The sequence below is a fragment of the Camarhynchus parvulus genome, chromosome 10 (assembly GCF_901933205.1).
Source record: "Camarhynchus parvulus chromosome 10, STF_HiC, whole genome shotgun sequence".
Classification (NCBI taxonomy): Eukaryota; Metazoa; Chordata; class Aves; order Passeriformes; family Thraupidae; genus Camarhynchus; species Camarhynchus parvulus.
In genome coordinates, this window is record NC_044580.1 from 10,815,003 (window position 1) to 10,833,379 (window position 18,377).

Genomic DNA, 18,377 nt, shown 5'->3' on the forward strand with positions numbered 1-18,377 from the left:
AGCCTCTCCCTGTCTCTCCCGCACGGCCCGGCCGAGCCCCGTCCCTGTCTCGGAACAGCGCCGTGCCCGGGGACAGGAGAGCGCTGGCGGAGTGTGCACAGAGCTGGACGTTTGACAGACACTTTTTCTAGACACATCCTTTGGACACCCCAAACCTGCGTGACGTCCCCCTTTTCCCCCTTAAGAAAGGAAAATTTCTTATTTTTTCTCCTGCATTCTTAAATTTTAGTATGATGTGGGAGAGGGTACAGGTCTTGGTGTAAAAAGCCATTCTGTTACTACATGGTACATACTACAAAGCACTGAATACTATATACATACAGCAATTGCATCAAATTAGCGTATGCAATCTGTAAAACTCTTTGCACACCAATAATTGAGTTTATACTCAATTTTTTTAGTATTAGAATATCCAATGATAAAATAACATCATGACAAGTCTCGTATTCTCATTTTCACATTATACATCTTTTATAGGCACATATGTATATATACAGTGGCTATTTGCATAACCAGTTCTATTTTCCAAAACAGCCCTTCTGAATTAAGAGAGATTCGGGAAAGATCTGTTTCTTGCTGAATTTGACTTAATATTTATTTCTTCAGTGCTGCTGCAGATGTTCTCTGCAGCGCAAAGTCCATTAATTCTCCATGGCTCTTGGAAAAAGTCAAGATGATGGCAATATGAATGCAGCTTTGCTGACGTACTTCAAAAAAATACAGTAGCAATCCATGTCCATAGGGTCAACCCAAGGTCATTTTGGAAAGAAGTGCAAGATGGCACTACAGCAGCAGCTTTACTGTCTTTTAAGGACAGATTGGAGAAAACATACACAAGTTGTTCATAACAAGTAAGGATTTTCCAGTTCAAAGAATGAATTTTACTACATGAGAAACAAAGGGGTGAAAACACAAAGTAATTAGCCACAAGGTAGTACTTAAAACAAACTTTTCAATATACAGAGTACTAATTCCATTAACATTTGGTTTAGAGGAAAAGCTAAATTACAATATACCAATAACAATGCGGAGAAAAAAAAGGTTTTCTGGTACCCCTCAAACAAATTCGGTTTTTTTTACACATTAAAGTAATTTAACAGAATTTTTTAACTGCTGCCAATAGTGAGCTGAAGTCCACTGAGATACCAACACATTCCAGATCACCATGTGGAACTAAGTATAAAATATTATTTCTGGTATCTGTCCATCTTCTATTGATGTACCATTGTTGTTACCTGGTGAACTATAAAAGACAAAGCATGTTTTGCTAGCAGTAGGAGATTCGTGGATCACTTTCTTCAAACCTTTTGTTCCATAGTGGGAATCAGGACCCTGAAAAGCATCACAAGAGATTAGCAACAGAATGGAAGTGAGCAAGACCCAAAAATTGCTGATGGTCAAACACAACTGACTTGGGCTATTTTAGTAGTATAAAATTTCTGTACCCACATCATATGAATTATATACAAAATCACAGGCAACAGAAGCAAGGGCCTATGTTTAAATAACAAAAATATATTTCTCTGACAGCAGATTTAAACCAGTTGATTTTATCCAACTAGTAATGAATACTTTCTAATATTTCTCCTTATCACACATGTTGTCTGTATTCTTACTTAGTTCCCTGACTCAGCTGCTTTTTATGTGCAGTATTTTTTCCAACCCACCAAACTCTCATTTCTGTATAGGGAATTATATTTAGAAAAACATTAAAATATTTTTGAGAAACAAATTTGTCCACAACACTAAGAGGAGACTTTCTGAGAACAAGTAATTCTTGCTATTATTTCAGCACCAGTATATAAAAAGAGATGAAAAAACAGCTGTTTTCTTGAATTTAGCTAGTGGTTAGAATAGCCTTGATAAAAGAAATCAAACTTAAATTTTGATAGAGAGCTGCCAGATTACATTTTCTAGACAGTGCTTTTTTCCCACACAGAACCAGTGACTTCCATTAGAACTATTCTAACTCCTACATCAAGCAAAAAAGTAGGAAGGCACAAAGGATCCAGTTATGAATTCCATGCTGTGGCCCAGAAGAGATGTAACAGTCTTACAAATTACAGTAGAGTTCTAACTATGTCCTTCTTTAGCCCTAAAGTTAAAATAAATTCAAGATGTAGAAGACACTCTCCCATCAGAAGACTGATAAAAGAAAAACTCTTGCATCAAAGTAACACTTTCTTCTGTCCTGTTAGACATTCTTACTTTCAAGGTTGCACAAGCTGTGTAGCAAACCGTGGGCAGGATCTCTATGGGCTCCTTGAACATAACTCTGAAGGTGCTGGCTGTTCCATCACAGCTAAATCCAGTGTCGTTCTGTCCCAGCGTCTGGTTCTTCTCATAATCAATTATCTGGGCAAAAGCAGGAACATTGTAGCTTTATGGCACGAGAAAGGTTCTGACTGCATGCACACGAGAAGGTTACAAGCAAACACTTGCCTACCCCACCCAGCCTAACTGCAAGGACAGTGCAATCTCAGCTGGAAGGGAGCTGTGATTTCCTGACAGCGCTGCAGCTGACACAGCAGCTGGGAACGACGGCTCTGGGCACTGCTCCAGCCAGGTGAAAGTCCATGCTTGGGAGATGGAGAACAGCTCTCACACCTTCAGCTCCTGACCTGCATATACAACATCTAATCCTGTGCTGAGGTTTGCTGATCTCTGTCCACCTTCACAGCCCACATGAGGGAATCTCAATTGCTGCCTGTGGCTAGTTCAGAAAACAAGTTTTACAGATAATGTCGGCAGTCAATGACACCTTCATAAAAGAAAACAAAAGCTTGTGCTGTTGTGTTTTATACAATTTATTTCTAATCTTGATTCAGTATAAAAATTCTACTCAGATAATATTTATTTCGCCTTCAATTTCAGCGGCCAGTAAGAATCACTAGTTCCAGTGTAATAATAGCACAGGGTAAAACTGTGCCAGTCATGTAATCCTAATATCTTGCTAAAAAGCTTAGAATCTAAACAAAACTAATCTCTACAAGAAAAATAATTTAAATAGATTGAAATTCCACACTCAAAAAAGAAGAAAAAATATAGTGCTGGATCAATCCTACTAGAAGAAAATCCTGACCACAACATGCTAAGGGATCTAACAGGCTACAAGAGCAGGAAATATGATTTGAGTGGTGTCTTCAATTGCCTGCTGGAACCAGGCAAGGGTCACATCAGGACATGAAGCAGGGGGACATTTTTAGATGCTATCACTGGCCACTTCATGAGCCTGCTAACCAATTGCTCAGCAGGAAGAAACGCAACCCTTGATTTGGTACTGAGTGATGAGCAGGATCAGATTCAAAATTTCATAATGGAAACACTATGTAACAGTGTCCGTAATATACTGAGAGTCAACACTCCCACGTGAACAACAAAAGCAAATCCCCCACAGCTGTGCTAAACTTCAAAAAGAGAAAAATGAGCAAGAATTCTTGTTCAAAAGAAACTAAAAGGAACAATTACGAAAATCAAATCTTTATAAGAAGCACACAGGCTACTGAAGAACAAAACACACCCAAGTACAGTATCAGTACATATTTCCTATTAGGAAAGGCTTGAGAAAAGAGGAAAAAAGCTGGATGTTGGGAAACACCTACACTGAAAATGATTGGAGGACAGGAGAATACAGGAGAAAGGGAGCAAAGTTACATAGTGTTCTTTTGCCTAATCACCCACTTATGCCCACTTGTGACAAAACACAGCTTCGACTCCTAGCCTGTCAATTGCTCCCTCCCAAATATAGACCAAAGCTTCTGCAAGTGCTACAAGTGTAGCTTCCTTTTTTAAGTTCCTACAAGTGTACAAGCCTATTTAAACATAATGTACTGTACCTGTATATTAACTTGATAGTCTGTGGGTCCATGAATAGATCCATATAATCCAAATCCCACTATGGAAATTCTTCTGTTAACTGTGAACCTGATAAGACACAAGAAAGGAATTCAAATAACTCTAGTGAGTGTGTTACCTTATTTCAAGTAGGAAAAAGACTCCCACTGAAGAGTAGGGAAGTAAACTGAGAATGGCATTGCATTTTTTTTAAATAGCATTTTTTCTTTAGATTTCAATACTAAGAAAAATGCTTTGCCAGCTTCACATGTTAAAGCTTTGCTAATTCCTCAAGATATTCAGTATTAATAAACAAAACATAACGAGATTCTTTTCAGTATCTCCAAAATTAAAACAGATCAAGATTTGGTATTTCAAAAAGAAATATACAGATAACAGTCAATCATTCTGGAATGTACCCAATCCTCCCAAACGTCATTCTTGTTTTTATCTCATGTGTGTAATAGCTAAAAAAAATTGAAAAGATCAAATGTGTGCAACAGAGCCGGCATGTTTGCTACTGTATCTTATACCAAAAAGTCAAAGTTGAATGCTTTGTTCCCTTTCTCCCCACCCATTTCTGTCTCTCCTTCACAGAGTTTCTGAAGCCCCACCTGATGCGGTCGCTCGTTCCGCTGTAGCCCCAGCGACTCTCCACCTGCTGGAACCTGTTGATGCTGCATTCTTTTCCTCTAAGGCAACACCTTGGTCGGTCAATGTAATCTACTTTGGGTTTGGGATTGACAGTAAAGTGCAGAAAGAGATTTACTACTTCCCGATCCGACAAGATTCCAGACTGAGCAGGGCCTGTGAAAACATAAAACTTGTAAGATGGTTTGAAGGATTACTCCAGCTGTTCTATTTAAACCACACATATCACAAACTGAAGACAACAATAATATTTTCCAATGGCCAGAGCATAATCTGCAGAAGGTTTTGCTTTCATTTGTGCATCACAACTGTTATTAGTACAATATTAATAACAAGATTGAGTGTTAAGCATCTAAACACAGTTAAACAGCACTGAGATATGGTCTAACAGTAAAACAAAGAACTCCAAAACTCACCTGCTGCAAACTCTTCAATAGTCATTAGTGGAAAACGGATTAAGGAAAGAGCCCTTCCAAGGACTTTCTGTTTGTTCCCGAATGTCACAGGCAGTTGCTGTCTTTGACATTCTGCTTCTGCCCAGCGAACAACAGCTCCAAAGAGCCTACTTTCTCGAATACTGAGAGTGTCCCTTTCTAGAACTGCACATAATGTATCTAAAGAAAAAAATGTTAGCAGCTTCAGGTCAGTTTTCATCCAAGCCAGTGACAGTGCTACACTATGTAAGCTTAAAATACTAATCACACACTAAGAACATTCATAACAAGACTATTAGCTATGTCTTATTGTTATGTGTGTACATATATTACACATAATTTATCTTACATAAAAAATAACCTCTCAATGACATATAGATGTCAAACTAAAAGTTCATTTTCCTGCTATGAAGACAGGATATGAGCTTTCTTCTTGATTCCTAAGAGTGTAACTAATCTCTATAGTGGTAACAAGTATCTTGAACGATTTCCATTGCTAGGGCAAGATCTAAACCGAAAGTGACCAAACAGCGAATGCACACTATTAAAAAAGCAGGTTACTCATGATGACACTAAAAAACCAAGTTGCTCACAATGACAGTGTCATATTCTCATCTGGGCAGCCACCTGCCCATCTGGATCAACAAGCAGCAGTGGTTCACAAAAACCAGTTTAAAGATACATGAAAGTCATCTTAAGCACTGACATATTTGCTCTCTACAAAGCCTGAAGGCTCCACACAAGATCTGAGGCAAGGTACATGTTTAAAAAGCAACTTATCCTGTACTTATTACTTCTTCTGGCCTTCTTTGAATAACAGGTATGCACAAATTATCATTGAATACAAGTAAAAAAATAAATGGCTTTCTATATTCTGAATCTTCTCTCTTTGGGAATTTTTATCTGCCTTGAATTTAAGTAAGGCATGTTTGCAGTTATAGAAAATAGCATATTGGAAAGTCAAAACAGATTGAGACTTACCAAAACTAAAGATCACTCAATCAGAGTACAAATCCTATTGAACGTGAGTTAACAATGGCTTTAAAATTTCTTTATGCAGTGAAACAACTTTCTTTCAGTTTGAATTTTTCCCACAATCTAGCTGAATTGGAGTAAAACCTTAGATACATATAGTAGCAATGAAATTGAGCAAGTAAATTTACAACTGCTAGCTTTTGATAGAAGATTAAACAGAGAAACTAGCAGTTCATGTACTCATTTTTTAAAGCAGATTTCATTAATTGTACCTGATCTGTGCAACTGAATAGATAAATACCATGAGGCAACAGAACAGTATGATTCCTGTTGCACATGAAAAGCAGCTATGGATGCCTCAGGCATGAGGCACAACCTCAGCAAGTGAAAGCTTTGGCTTCAATGAAGTGTGGTGTCACCACAGTGGGAGCCCTGGGACACCAACCATGACTGAAATGGGGACACAGGGCAGTGGAGCCCAGCTCAGGAGTGAAGCTCAAAGGAAAGCACTGCAGGGGTGGATGGCCAAGAAGGGAAGAAGTGCTTGGGACTCTGCACACTCAGATGGGGGAAGGAACTATCCTGGGGCACTGTCACTTCATGGACACACAGAGTGACTTACCTATGTCGATATCAGTAAAGCCTTCTGCACTTATGGCATCCATTGTGCTTTTGTCTATTGTGTCAAGACAAAGACTAGCAAGCTGAGGTTCATCAAACAAACGAGCCTGGAAAGATAAAGAAATATATCTTAAGCATAAAGCTGACAAACTGCTAATCTTAAAAAGCAAGCATTTTACCTCTAGTATAGACATAAACTGAAATAAGTTGATTTGTCTAAGTACTCTTTGTGTTTATAACTTAAAGAGCACTTAAAATCTCAAAGGAGAACATAATTAAGGAGAATTAATAATTTTCCTCCAGTTGGGAATTTATTCTTCTATTAAATCAAAACTAAGCTTAAATTTACCTACTTGAGTAAGCAGCATAAAGGCATTATCTGCTCGGAGATGCTTTGTTAGGAAATCCACACAATGTGCTTCCAGGGCAGGGACTGCATACTTTTTAGCAGTGTATAAAGTAGTCATGACTGTTTCTGGACCAATTTGAACTTCATCTGAATAAAGAAACCTATAAATCAATACACAAATACAGATCATAAAAACATATCTTTAGAAGGGCAGCCAAACACAACATCTCTTTGCATTTAGAAAACAGCCCAAAGATTTGCACTGTGAACAGCGCAACAGCTGACCTCATAGCATCTTTATAAATAAAGAAGGTAAGTTAAAAGGTTCAAGAAAGGCTATTATGTTAACCTAATGGCATACATTTGTTTTAAATATGTATTACTCCCTAGGACTGATCTGGCTGTACTAGTTATACATAGCTCCCCAACTGTAAACAACAGCTGAGCTGCAGAATTACTTAACCTACGAATGTGTGCTCTCAGTTCATCAGGAAAATATCAATGCACAATCCTCTGTGGGTGTATTCCTGAAATTCATTTATTGACAGTGCAGACTGACTTCCTGTCCATGAGGGAATAGTGTCAAGGACTTAGATTGTGAGAACATCTTGTGTCAAAGTTACCCCTCTGTAGTATTCAGAGAGGAAAGGGAGTACATTCTAGCACATGACCTTGACTCTTCTACTCCTGCCACGCTCTGGCTTGTCTTCACTGCCAGAGGCAAGAGGATTGGTTGAGATTTTAGGATAAGCTGTGAACCAGAATATAGGAGCCTCCACCAATACCAGGAAAAACCCTGTTTCCTGAGCAGTTGTTGTCTTTTTAAAAATAACTTTTCTTAGAAGTGACATTTAAGATAATTTTAGCAAAATTTCATCAGCCTTTCAAATAACAATCAAGAATAGTCTGTGATTTACAAAAATACATTTGTCCCCAACACACATAGGTAATTAAATATAATAAACCAGGGCATACATACAAATGCAATAATTCCACAATGAAAACTCCTTTTTTAAGTAGAAGTTTCATCAGTTCAATCAGAATTGATTTATGAAAGCTAAGAACTATTATTAGCTGTTGATGAAAATGATGGGCTGGCTTTTTTGTCACAACTGCTGACAAATTTACTTTTAAGAAACAAATATTTCAAGGTACACTTTTACATACTAAATTGACAAGCTCTTCATTGAAGCGCTAGAACAGTGCATTTCCATTTTGGTTCTAAGATTTAAAATAATCAGTTTTAAATACCATAACTTTTGTTGTATGACTTTATAGGAGCTTAGAGTCCAAATCATGTAAAAGTTGATTAACAGGCTGTAAAAAAAGCAATATTGCCAAGCAAACTACAGTATGCATTTTACCTAACCAAAAAAAAAACCAAATCCCAAATTGGTTTTGGAACATGATTTTGGTTTTATTCCTTAAGTGAATCCAATCTGAAGGCAGTGAAGGGATACGCCAGAGGGGCTCATCTGGCTTGTGTTTCACTTTCTGCTGTACCTTCCAAAGAAACAGGGTGCAGTTCTAGGTGTGTCTTCCCTGCACAAATCCCCTTGTCCTGTGTGCCAAGAGCTGTGTCTGTGTTACCTCGCCCCTCTGTGGCACGCCTGAACTAGCACAGCTTTCTGTTCACACCTCTGCTCCTCCTCCACTTAACTCAGTGGGAATGACAATCACTAATTTTATTGGCATCAGGATGAGGGAATGGGAAGCTGGGGGATGTATGTGCACAGTGGAAGAACATTTTTGGTGACCAGAACAAACAATTTTTCCAAGTGACCAGTCAATCATTCACTCTGTATAAGCCTCTCATACATTTTATGCTATTTTTCTTTACTTTCAGGTTAGCACTTCCTTCTCCCCTTGTGTTGGAATCCTCTCAGTAGCTGAAATGTTTTCACCATTATAAAAGCATACAGGAATCTTTTTTCAAGTTAGTCTTGATTACCCCTTTATTTACTGCTTGCCAAAATTCTCTGAAAAGATTTTTGGAAGACAGACTGTTAACTTGTGCCATATCATCACTTTCCTTTATTCTGTGATCAAAGGACAAGTTAGCTTATTGTAAAATATGAATGAAAATTTAAAAAAATATCTTAGTAAAACCAACAAAAAGAAACCATAAAGCAGACACCTACTGAGACAACCTGAATTTTCTTGATCATTGCTACTCATTTTGTAGTAAGAAACACACACAAAAGTTGCTTCATTGGGAAATAGATTCAAACTTTGTGACTTTGATATTATTTCAGATCTTGAGGATTTATCTGTCAAATTACTTTTTAATTAAAAAATCTTTTCCTTTAATTTACAAGTAGCATTTGCCAGTAGATCATTATGAAACACATAAACTACAGACATGACTTAACAAACCATGAGTAAATAAAATGGAAATGAGCGGAGCATTAAATAATTAGTAAATTATGTCTAGAAAGTATTGAATTACTTAAACATTTCCTTTACTTGATGTCCATTTGCTATGTGTATTCAAAGATCCTGACTTAATTTCTAGCCAATGTACCTCAAACTGATATTTTCAAATATTAAAGAAATGTCCTGTGAAATGTAATTATTATTATCTGAGTGATTTACTAATGATAGATACAAGAGGTCAACAGTGCAAGGTATTATTCCTGCCTCTTTCAGCCAAGGAAAAGACCCCATATTGTTTCCATCATGGAAAAAGTCCATTACTGGCATGTATTACAGAACTTCTCCCTAGATATGTTCTTAACAAGGTACTGCAATGTGTATTTATTTCAATAAAGGCTCAAAGAAACACACATAGCATGGGAGAATGTCCTGAAGAGCTGGCACAGACAGCAAAGCCGAGCTGTTTCAGCAGGCCACCAGTGTGGTGACATTCAGACAAGGCACAAGCACAGTCAGCTCACTGACGCAGCTTCCCTGGCCATTACGCACTGGCAGCCCTACCAACACAAGTGCTTTGTCTGCTCCTAACAATATCTCTTCATTCACTCCTCAGTGTTCAAATACCACCCTTATCTTTACTTAGGAATCTCTTAGAAATCTCTGCTTCTGTGTTTCTATTTTCATTATTATACCCACTTTTCACTGTCCAGCGTTTTTCCCACATATACAGACACGAACGTACACATGTGCACTGTCATTTACTTTCAACCTTCAGAACCAATTTGCTTGAAAGACACTTCCCACTACCTCTTGCTCCTCTGCACAAAAAATCCACAAAGAACACTTCATTTGCTAACAGCAACAGAAAGAGATTGCTGCTCATGTGGTTTTTGTGCATATCACCTGCTTTATCTCCTGTGCCCATGATTACCTAAGGACCAGGTGATTCTTCTAATTGTTCCTGTCTCTTAGGCCTCAGCAAAAGAAGAAAGTCTTGCCAAGACTTTGGAGTTTTTCCTATTACAAAAAAACTCTAAGACACTACATATTTATTTCCAGGAAATAGTATTACTTGTTTCCCAAGTGTTCATTACAGAGAACTGTTTTATATATTTTATGGTTTATGTTTTTTGCCTAGAAAAGTGGTTTCTCCAATAAGAACCTTAAAGTTATACAGTTTAGTCGTGTTACTGCACCACAGCCCAAGGCACAAATAAACTATTAGCAATTGTTTCTATGAACACAATCAATTTTATTTGCCACTACACCGAGTAAAGAGAAATGGTAGGTAAACTCATCAGTTTTGTGAGCACGGGAACTAGCAGATCCTACTCTGCCCAAGTTAGAAATCACTAACACACTTTATATCCTTTCTGCTATCACTGCGCTCCCAAGTGTCACACTCAGATGGCCTGGGAGTGAAAATCAGCTGGTTATTGCCTTCTGCTGCACGTTCCCTCTCTGCCCAAGCATGACTACAATGGGTGTTATTATGGCAAAAAGATGTAACAACTTATTATCATCACTGACAAAGAAAAGCGAACAGGAAGATGACTAAGACTTCCAAGTAAGTATCAAATTTCAAGGTAAGTGTCAAATGAAAAGAAAAGCTTGGTACAACAGCCTCTGTCCCTTCTTAGTCACTATTAGAAGATGGCTAGATAGTTGCAACACCAAGGGGACCCACTAATTCCCATCATTTTACTTTAACCAAAACACTGAATCGAAGTGCCCAACCAGACACCCACCAGTGCTTCCCTAAACGTACAGTCAGCTGCCATGGAATGAGGGCACTTCTCTCGGGAAAACAGTGCAGGGTAAAGTGCAAGAGGGGACCAAAACACATTGGAGGGGCGATGTGACCTTGCGTGGAGCCCACAAGGTATTTCCGCGCCTTCCCTGCATCTCCCTCCAGGGACGGGCAGTAGGACAGGCCGGGCTCTGAGGGGACAGGAGCCGGGAGGGGCCGCGGAGCGAGGAAAAGGCAGCGGCGGCCAAGCGGGGCCGCGGAGCCCCGTCCGTGCGCGGCCGCCCCCGCCCCCGCCCCCGCCCCGCGCTGACCTGAGGAGCGCCAGGAAGGCGGCGGGCTCCACGTCGGGCAGCTCGATCTCAGCCGAGGTGGTGGCCATGCCGCCGTTGAACATCGCGTCGAACACGGCGCTGCCGGCCGCCAGCACGAACCGGTGGGCGGGGATGCGCTGCTGCCCGGGCCCAGGGGGTGCCGCCCCGCCGCCGCGGGCACTGCCCTTGCCCACGACGAAGTGCACGTCGCTGAGGAGCTCGTTGGAGAAGAGGAAGGCGAAGCGCTCCCGCAGCGAGCCCTTGGTGGCCTGCCAGTTGTACAGCGGCTCCCGCTGCAACACCGCGCCCGCCTCGGCGGCGGCGACACCCGCGGCGGTGGCGGGCGGCGTCTCCGCGGGCGCCCCCGGGCCGCCCCCGCGGCCGCCATCGCCCTCGGGGCCGCGCCGGGCCGGGCCGCGCCGGGCGCTCCGTCAGCACCGCCCCGGCGTCAGCGCCGCCCCGCCCCGCGCCGCGCACGCGCCGCTGCCCGCGCAGGCCCGGCCGGAGCCGCGGCCCGGCCTGACCCGGGAGGTGCCCAGGATGTGCCCCGGGATGTGCTCGGGATGTGCCCCGGATGTGCTCGGGATGTGCCCCGGGATGTGCTCGGGATGTACCCTGGGATGTGCCCGGGATGTGCTCGGGATGTGCTCGACCCTGGGATGTGCTGGATGTGCCCGGGATGTGCTCGGGATGTGCTCGGGAGGTGCCCTGGGATGTGCTCGGGATGTACCCTGGGATGTGCTCGGGAGGTGCCCGGGATGTGCTCGGGAGGTGCCCTGGGATGTGCTCGGGATGTACCCTGGGATGTGCTCGGGATGTGCTCCGGAGGTGCCCGGGATGTGCTCGGGAGGTGCCCGGGATGTGCTCGGGATGTACCCCGGGACTGCGCCGCTCGCCAGGCCCGTCAAAGCGTCCGGGAGCGGCCGTGCCCAGGGAATGCACTTCCCAAGGCGCGGAGAGGGAGCGAGCGGACGGGCAGGGCACGGAGCTGATAACGCCAGCCTTGGGAGCGAATAAATGGCAGCGATTGTGCTCGGGCACGTGAAATGCATATTCATTTCCATAACGCCCGTTCCGCTGTGGTAACAGGCAGAACAAGGGCCCCTGACCTATTTTAAATATTTCTGAGGTAAAGTGGAAACATCGGCGGGTTTTAAGGCACACACACCTTACAGTCCTTCTGCACGTAGTGTGTGTCCCGACATTTGGTGTTTTATCTTCCGAGGAGCCAAAGCAGAGAGGCCGCTGTGCCCCGGCAGCGCTGGCACAACTCAGCGTGCAGGCGGGGGATTAACCCGGGCACTGTCCCGCTCAGATTTTAGGGAAGAGAGGGGAAAGGAACACGAGGTGTTTGTGTTTTCCCAGCCCTGTCAAACCGCTGCAGAAGGGAGGCGATTCCTTTTGCCATCTGCTGGGGCTGTGCTGTAAGCACAGCGGCGATTTGCACGGAGCTGTTTGTCACCGCTCCCGGCTTGTCAGCATTTATGGAAGCGTGTGGCTAAAAGAGGAATAGAACATGTCACCGCTCTGCATTCAGGTTTATAATTAGGACAAAACTGAGACCAAGCAAGTGTGGTCCGTTTCGCAGAACAAGTTTTTGAGAGCCTTTAGCGAGATGGAAGCAATTTCAGCAGGGTAAACTACAGTGGGAAAGGGCATCAGAAGATACAGTGCACCGACCAGAAAGCAGCAGCTAGCTCTGCACAGAGGCTATATTTAAAAATAAAATCATACTGCTGACTTAGAAGAATGAAGGTATCAGCTCTGCACTTTTCTTCTCCCAAGGTGGACAAAGAAGGGAGGAAAGGAGAGCCTCACATTCCCTTTATAGCTTAGGGATGGAGATGTGGAACATTGACACTTTGGGCACAAATGGAGAATGTTAATTTAAATGGGATTTTTTTTTTTCAGTGATGGGATGGCATGAGTATTAATGAGCATTTCTGTCGCTGCTGTCTTTGCTTTTATCATTATGTGCTCACTCACAGGTTAATCTGTCAGCTGAGAGCCAACAGACTGCTCTGCTTAGAGAGAACCTTGTTTGCAAAAAAAGTGTCAGTAACACTCTAGAGGAGGTTAACAGGGATGGAAGAGGGCTGAGGAAAAAGGAAAAGGTACACCAGAGATGTAAAAGGAGGTCAGCTGGGGCAGACAATGTGTGTAAGACAGCTTCAGGGATGAGAAATCAGTCATAAGAAGGTAAAGCTATGCAACATAGGAAAAGAATGGAAAGACCTGTGTGATGGTCTGAAAAAGAAAATGGAGAGAGAAAATGAGGGGAAAGAAATAGAAGTAAAATAAAATAAAACAAAATAAAAGTCTAAAAAAAAAACAAGAAAGGGGACAAAGAAAAAGAGAAATGTGACCAGGATGTCCATCTGATCTGTTCAGCTAAATGCCAAATGCACTAATTGAAACAGTTTTGAAAGTGAGAACTAAGAAAATATTAAGTAACATATTTCCTTTTGACACTGGGCTTTTCTTCATGTAGACAATGAGCCTCAGACATTTGTTTCACCTTGTAATCTATGTGCTAGCTTCCTTGAAAAAAAAAAATCAGCCAGCTTTTCTTTGGCATTCTCAGTGGGTGGATCACAGCCATTTTTAAATGTGATGTCATGGGATTGTATTTGCCAGTCCAGATCAGAAATAATATACAATGCTTTTCCCAAAAGGGCTACACATGAATGTCACTAAAATGCAATCCCATTATTTGCTTTCTCAGTGTGTTCAGGTTTTGTCTAGGAAATACAGCAGAAATTAGTATAGGATAAAAAAATATTTATATAAGCAGCTCAAGAAGACATTGCTTTGTTTGATCTCACACATCAAAATGGCTACAAATCAAGGGCTGCAAACAAAAGTTCAACAGTATTATATTATGTAGCTGTGAAGGTTGTCCTGATCTCTAGCCAGGAAAACAGAATGTCAGGGAGTGTCTGCACTTTTGAGCAGCTAATTTTCAAGATCTCCATAACAGCCTGAGCAAGCCCATGCTGACCTGGTGCCTTTTTTCTGCAGAAATTCATGAAGGAAGTGCTCTCCAAGGCTTGAGGCTCCCTCACCTGTCAGCAGGGAGACAGAGGACACTGTGTTTACACAGACTGAGGAGGAAGCAGAGAATGCTGTGATCAAACTGCAGGGATTTCTGAGATAGCTGTGATGCCAGAGATGTCCCAGAGACACAGGAATGCCTGCCCGGTGGCCCTGGCCTCCCTGCCCCTGAAACTGGGCCAGTTCTCTGAGAGCCATCAAAAAGGTTTAGGTTACTAAGACTATTGTTTTCAACCATTTGTTCCTGAAATGATTTAAATTCTCCTCCCTTTCCTTCTTTTCCCCACATGAACTCAGCTTTGTGTGTGCTCCAAGGAGCTGTTTGTTGTTATGATCAGAGTTCTTGAGCTGGCTCATATTTTCACAGTGATTAGCAATTGTTCTCATAAGCAGTGAGCATCCTTTCTCTGCTTCAGGAGGGAAGGGAATAATTCAGAGTAAATCACAGATTTGTTTCTGATTAAGCTTCCTGGCTGGAGCCATTTGATGACATATTTTCCTTTCCATGCTCAATTAAACCCTAAAAATCCCCTACCTCTGATCCATGCCACTGCTGTGAATGACAGACATGCATATTACTGTTCCCATCACTTCAATTATCAGTAGCATTACAGTTGCTCAAATGTTTAATTTTTTGTAACTACAGTTAATAACAACCACAAAAACAATGTTGTATCTTTGGGCTTTTTCTTGTGCTTATCTTGTCTCTGGCTTGCATCCCTGTACAGTTGGGATGTGGGCTCTGTAGATAACAGATCCAGTTTTTGGAGCACAGGATCCACTCAGGCTCAGAAAACTCAGTCTTAGATCTGAGTAATGCTAAGGGCAGGAATTAAGTTTTATTCTTATGTCTTGTAAAGTGTCTATTTAATGTTGATTTTAAAAAGCTGTAATAAGAGAAACTGGTATTTTTTCTCTGGTATAAATTCACCTGTATTCAAAAACTGACCATAAGAATGCAACATTCTCAGAATTTTTAAAATTCATAATAATTCTTTCACTATAATTTCTAAAAGTAATTCTCATATCTGAGGATTTTATTTCACATTTTTACCTGTGCTGGCTAGCTGTCCTGGAGTATTAAGTTAATTATGTATCTTGTGCCCTCTATTATAATGGTACTTTTCTCATTTTTAGTGACAGTATTAATGATTTGTGCTTTAATTTCTATTACTGTATAGTAATTTTTACTCACAATACACTGTTACCATAAACATTCCTGCTAATTAAAGCATTTCTGTGAAATTTTTCAGAATTGTGGCTTAGAGATGGTACCAATGTGTCATGGAAGTTTTTGAGGACTCCAGTTGTGGAAGTTTCTCTTTCATTTCTCATTCAGCAATTTATGCATTTCAAAAACATACAGCAAGAGTCAACAGCAACATTCATCCCATCTTTTCTCTGAAAGTAATTACAAAACAAAAGAAATTATTTAAGCTATAGAAGATTCTACTCACCACATACCTATTTTACATATAATTTCAAACACTGACATGGCTGTTTCTATGAAAAATCCTGTGCTTTGACATATATTTGAAAGAATTAAAAATATTCTGCTGCTGCATAGCTGAAGAAGCAAAGGAGGGGAAATTATTTTATTTGTTATGACCATCATGTCTTTATGAATGGCCAGTGGCTATTTTGTGAAGCTATTAAGCTTTCAATCCCTGCTAAATGTGTTGAGGCACAGCAGTGTTCAGGACAGGATCCCTATTTCCTACACTTCTACCAGGGTATTTAGCTAGCAGCTTAATTTCCACATAATTAACGAGATTCTTACTGAGAACTCACACTTGCCATTTCCAGTTTAAGACAAACAGTACAATTGACATGCTCCCTTTTGATATAATGCCTATTAATTTTACTCTGGCATGTCTCTTTTCCTCTTGTTTGGTGAATAGACATGTTGTAGCACAAAAATCAGCTCTGCTTTTGAGGTACTGATACTCAGATTTGTAAGTGGAATGGTCATGGATCACTAATTCCTCTTTGGATTCTTCTTTGGTGCTGTGATTGTTGTTGGTGAATCCCCCCAAATCCTCATCAGACCATCAGCACATGGCCTCCTGCCCCCCATGTGAGCTGCCTTATGTGGCCTCTGATGCACCATGCGGTCTGAGATTTACAACACAGCACCACTTATTACCTGTTGCACCCTCAGCTCACAAGAAATTCAGAAATTCAGAAGGGGTTGGGCTTTAAAGTTAGAGGATGGCAGTTATGTGTGGTCTAAGATGCTCTCTTAGCAAATGAACACATTGAGAAAAGACCCAAACACAAAGCTTTTAATTCTTCTCCTAATTCAACTTTTAATCCACCATCTTATCTGGACTCTTGGTTACTGACTCCTCTTGCCTTAAAAACTCACTTGCATATACAGGAAAGTAGAGCCTCCAAAATGTATCAGCTCAGTTCCATAAAAATTGAATGACACAAGTTGTTTTGTAGCAGGATGGCATTTTGTAGCTGGCATCATAATGCAAGGAAGGCTTGCTGCTTGGCAGAGCCCTGTGTGAAGACGAGCAGTGCTTCCAAGTGATATAAATAGTGTCTCTTAATCCTTGCATTGATCTTCATGGGCTTGCTTAAGGTTCAGCTACCTATGTTTGTTTAGATTACTGTGGATTTAAAATTAAGACAACTATGTTTTATTATAATGTTAAATCCTAAAAGTAGTCGTGATTTCATGGGCAGTTATTGAAGGTAAGAGCTGCTTCTCAGGCTAAAAGTGGACACAAAGACCTAAGGGCCAGTTAATCTCCTACTTTGTTGCTGACCATTAATAAATTACCTATTTTTATATTCTCCACAGTATTTTTTTGCTGGCACACTTACAAATGCCTTCTCAGTCCTGACATCAGAACTGATCTGCTACCATTTAGTACAGAGTCTGGAGAGGAACAACTTCCATATGATAAGAAGTGATTAATGTTCTAATCAAGAAGCCAACAAACATCAGCCCAAGCATATTCATGGCTCGTGAGTTGAGCTTTGCCAGCTGAGGGGCCCCACAAGTGGAATTGGCTTCTTGCTGTGGCCAGGATTCCTGGTGAGGAATCTGACATAAGGCTGATACTTGTGATTTGACAGAGAGTTGGGTTGCCTATTTTAAAATGACTATTTAGACAGAAATTACAAAACTTCTGACATAAGAATGTTGCAGTGTGGTCAAGGATCACCAGTTTTGACACTGTGCTGCTGAAGGGACTGTCTTTCACATGAAACATAAGTTCAGAGCTCCAGGAATCTCTTGCTGTCAATAAATACCATCCTCTGACAATTTCTGCATGGGAAGGAATCTCCATGCCCATGTTTTCATTACTCTGTTTTGCTTTCCTAAGCTTCACTCCAGTTTGTGCATGTAATTGCATTTTTCAATCTTATTCTGACATCTAATATTGCTAAATAGTTAAATAGTTGTTTGATTCTCTACAAGTTAGGGCATTCATATGTCTCATGATGATGTTACCATTTATAAAATCTGGGGAAAAAAAAGATTTTGCAACATCGAGAAATGAATATAATTGAGTATGTGACAGGGAGCTGGGAGGTTACATTTATTCTGGTGACAGCAGCTTATCAACACTGCTTTCATATAACACTTCGATTAGTAATTGTGTTGTTAAAGACACCCTATTCCTACCTTCATTTTTTATATCACTGTTCTGGTACATGTGAATAGAGGGTGGTGTTACAAGCAGTTGAAGTTGAAGTTCTTCTTTCCCCTTCCTCCCCCACAAGAACACTTAGAGTTGTCAAAAATGCATGTGTTAGTTTTTGAGAACTCCTGGTTTTCAAGTGAGGGTGTTGTTTGATCAGTGAGTTTGTTTGCTCTTTGACTTAATCTCCAATTTAAGCCAAATTTTGAACTATTTGCCTTTGGGGAAGTTGGTCAGTGGTTTTGGACAGTGCCAACCGAGCAAGTTTTCCTTTTTCTCTAGAATTGGTTTCATCTGTAAAAATAAAGTCAACAAGAATGCTGGTGGTTTTATTTTCTTCCTGAAGCCTGAAATAGAAGCCAG

The 18,377-nt window shown here is 41.1% G+C and overlaps 1 protein-coding gene across 1 annotated transcript; it reads right to left on the reverse strand.

Annotated features, from left to right (window-relative positions):
- Positions 1-201: 201 nt before the first annotated feature.
- Positions 202-11,817, reverse strand: BTBD1 (BTB domain containing 1). Its single transcript, XM_030955512.1, has 8 exons — positions 11,302-11,817; positions 6,869-7,025; positions 6,517-6,622; positions 4,902-5,099; positions 4,449-4,641; positions 3,837-3,924; positions 2,209-2,355; positions 202-1,332 (listed from the first exon to the last, which is right to left on the reverse strand). The coding sequence occupies exons 1-8, from the start codon at positions 11,382-11,384 to the stop codon at positions 1,174-1,176; spliced, it is 1,131 nt and encodes a 376-aa protein (XP_030811372.1). The 5' UTR covers positions 11,385-11,817; the 3' UTR covers positions 202-1,173.
- Positions 11,818-18,377: the final 6,560 nt, after the last annotated feature.

What these genes read in the sequence shown, in the direction of transcription:
- BTBD1 (XM_030955512.1), bottom strand. Translation starts at nt 11,384, where the DNA reads ATGTTCAACGGCGGCATGGCCACCACCTCGGCTGAGATCGAGCTGCCC. An exon ending in CTTTACTGATATCGACATAG is followed by an intron (nt 5,100 to 6,516) that starts GTAAGTCACTCT and finishes TTTTTTCTTTAG; the next exon opens with ATACATTATGTGCAGTTCTA. An exon ending in ACTATCAAGTTAATATACAG is followed by an intron (nt 2,356 to 3,836) that starts GTACAGTACATT and finishes GCTTTTGCCCAG; the next exon opens with ATAATTGATTATGAGAAGAA.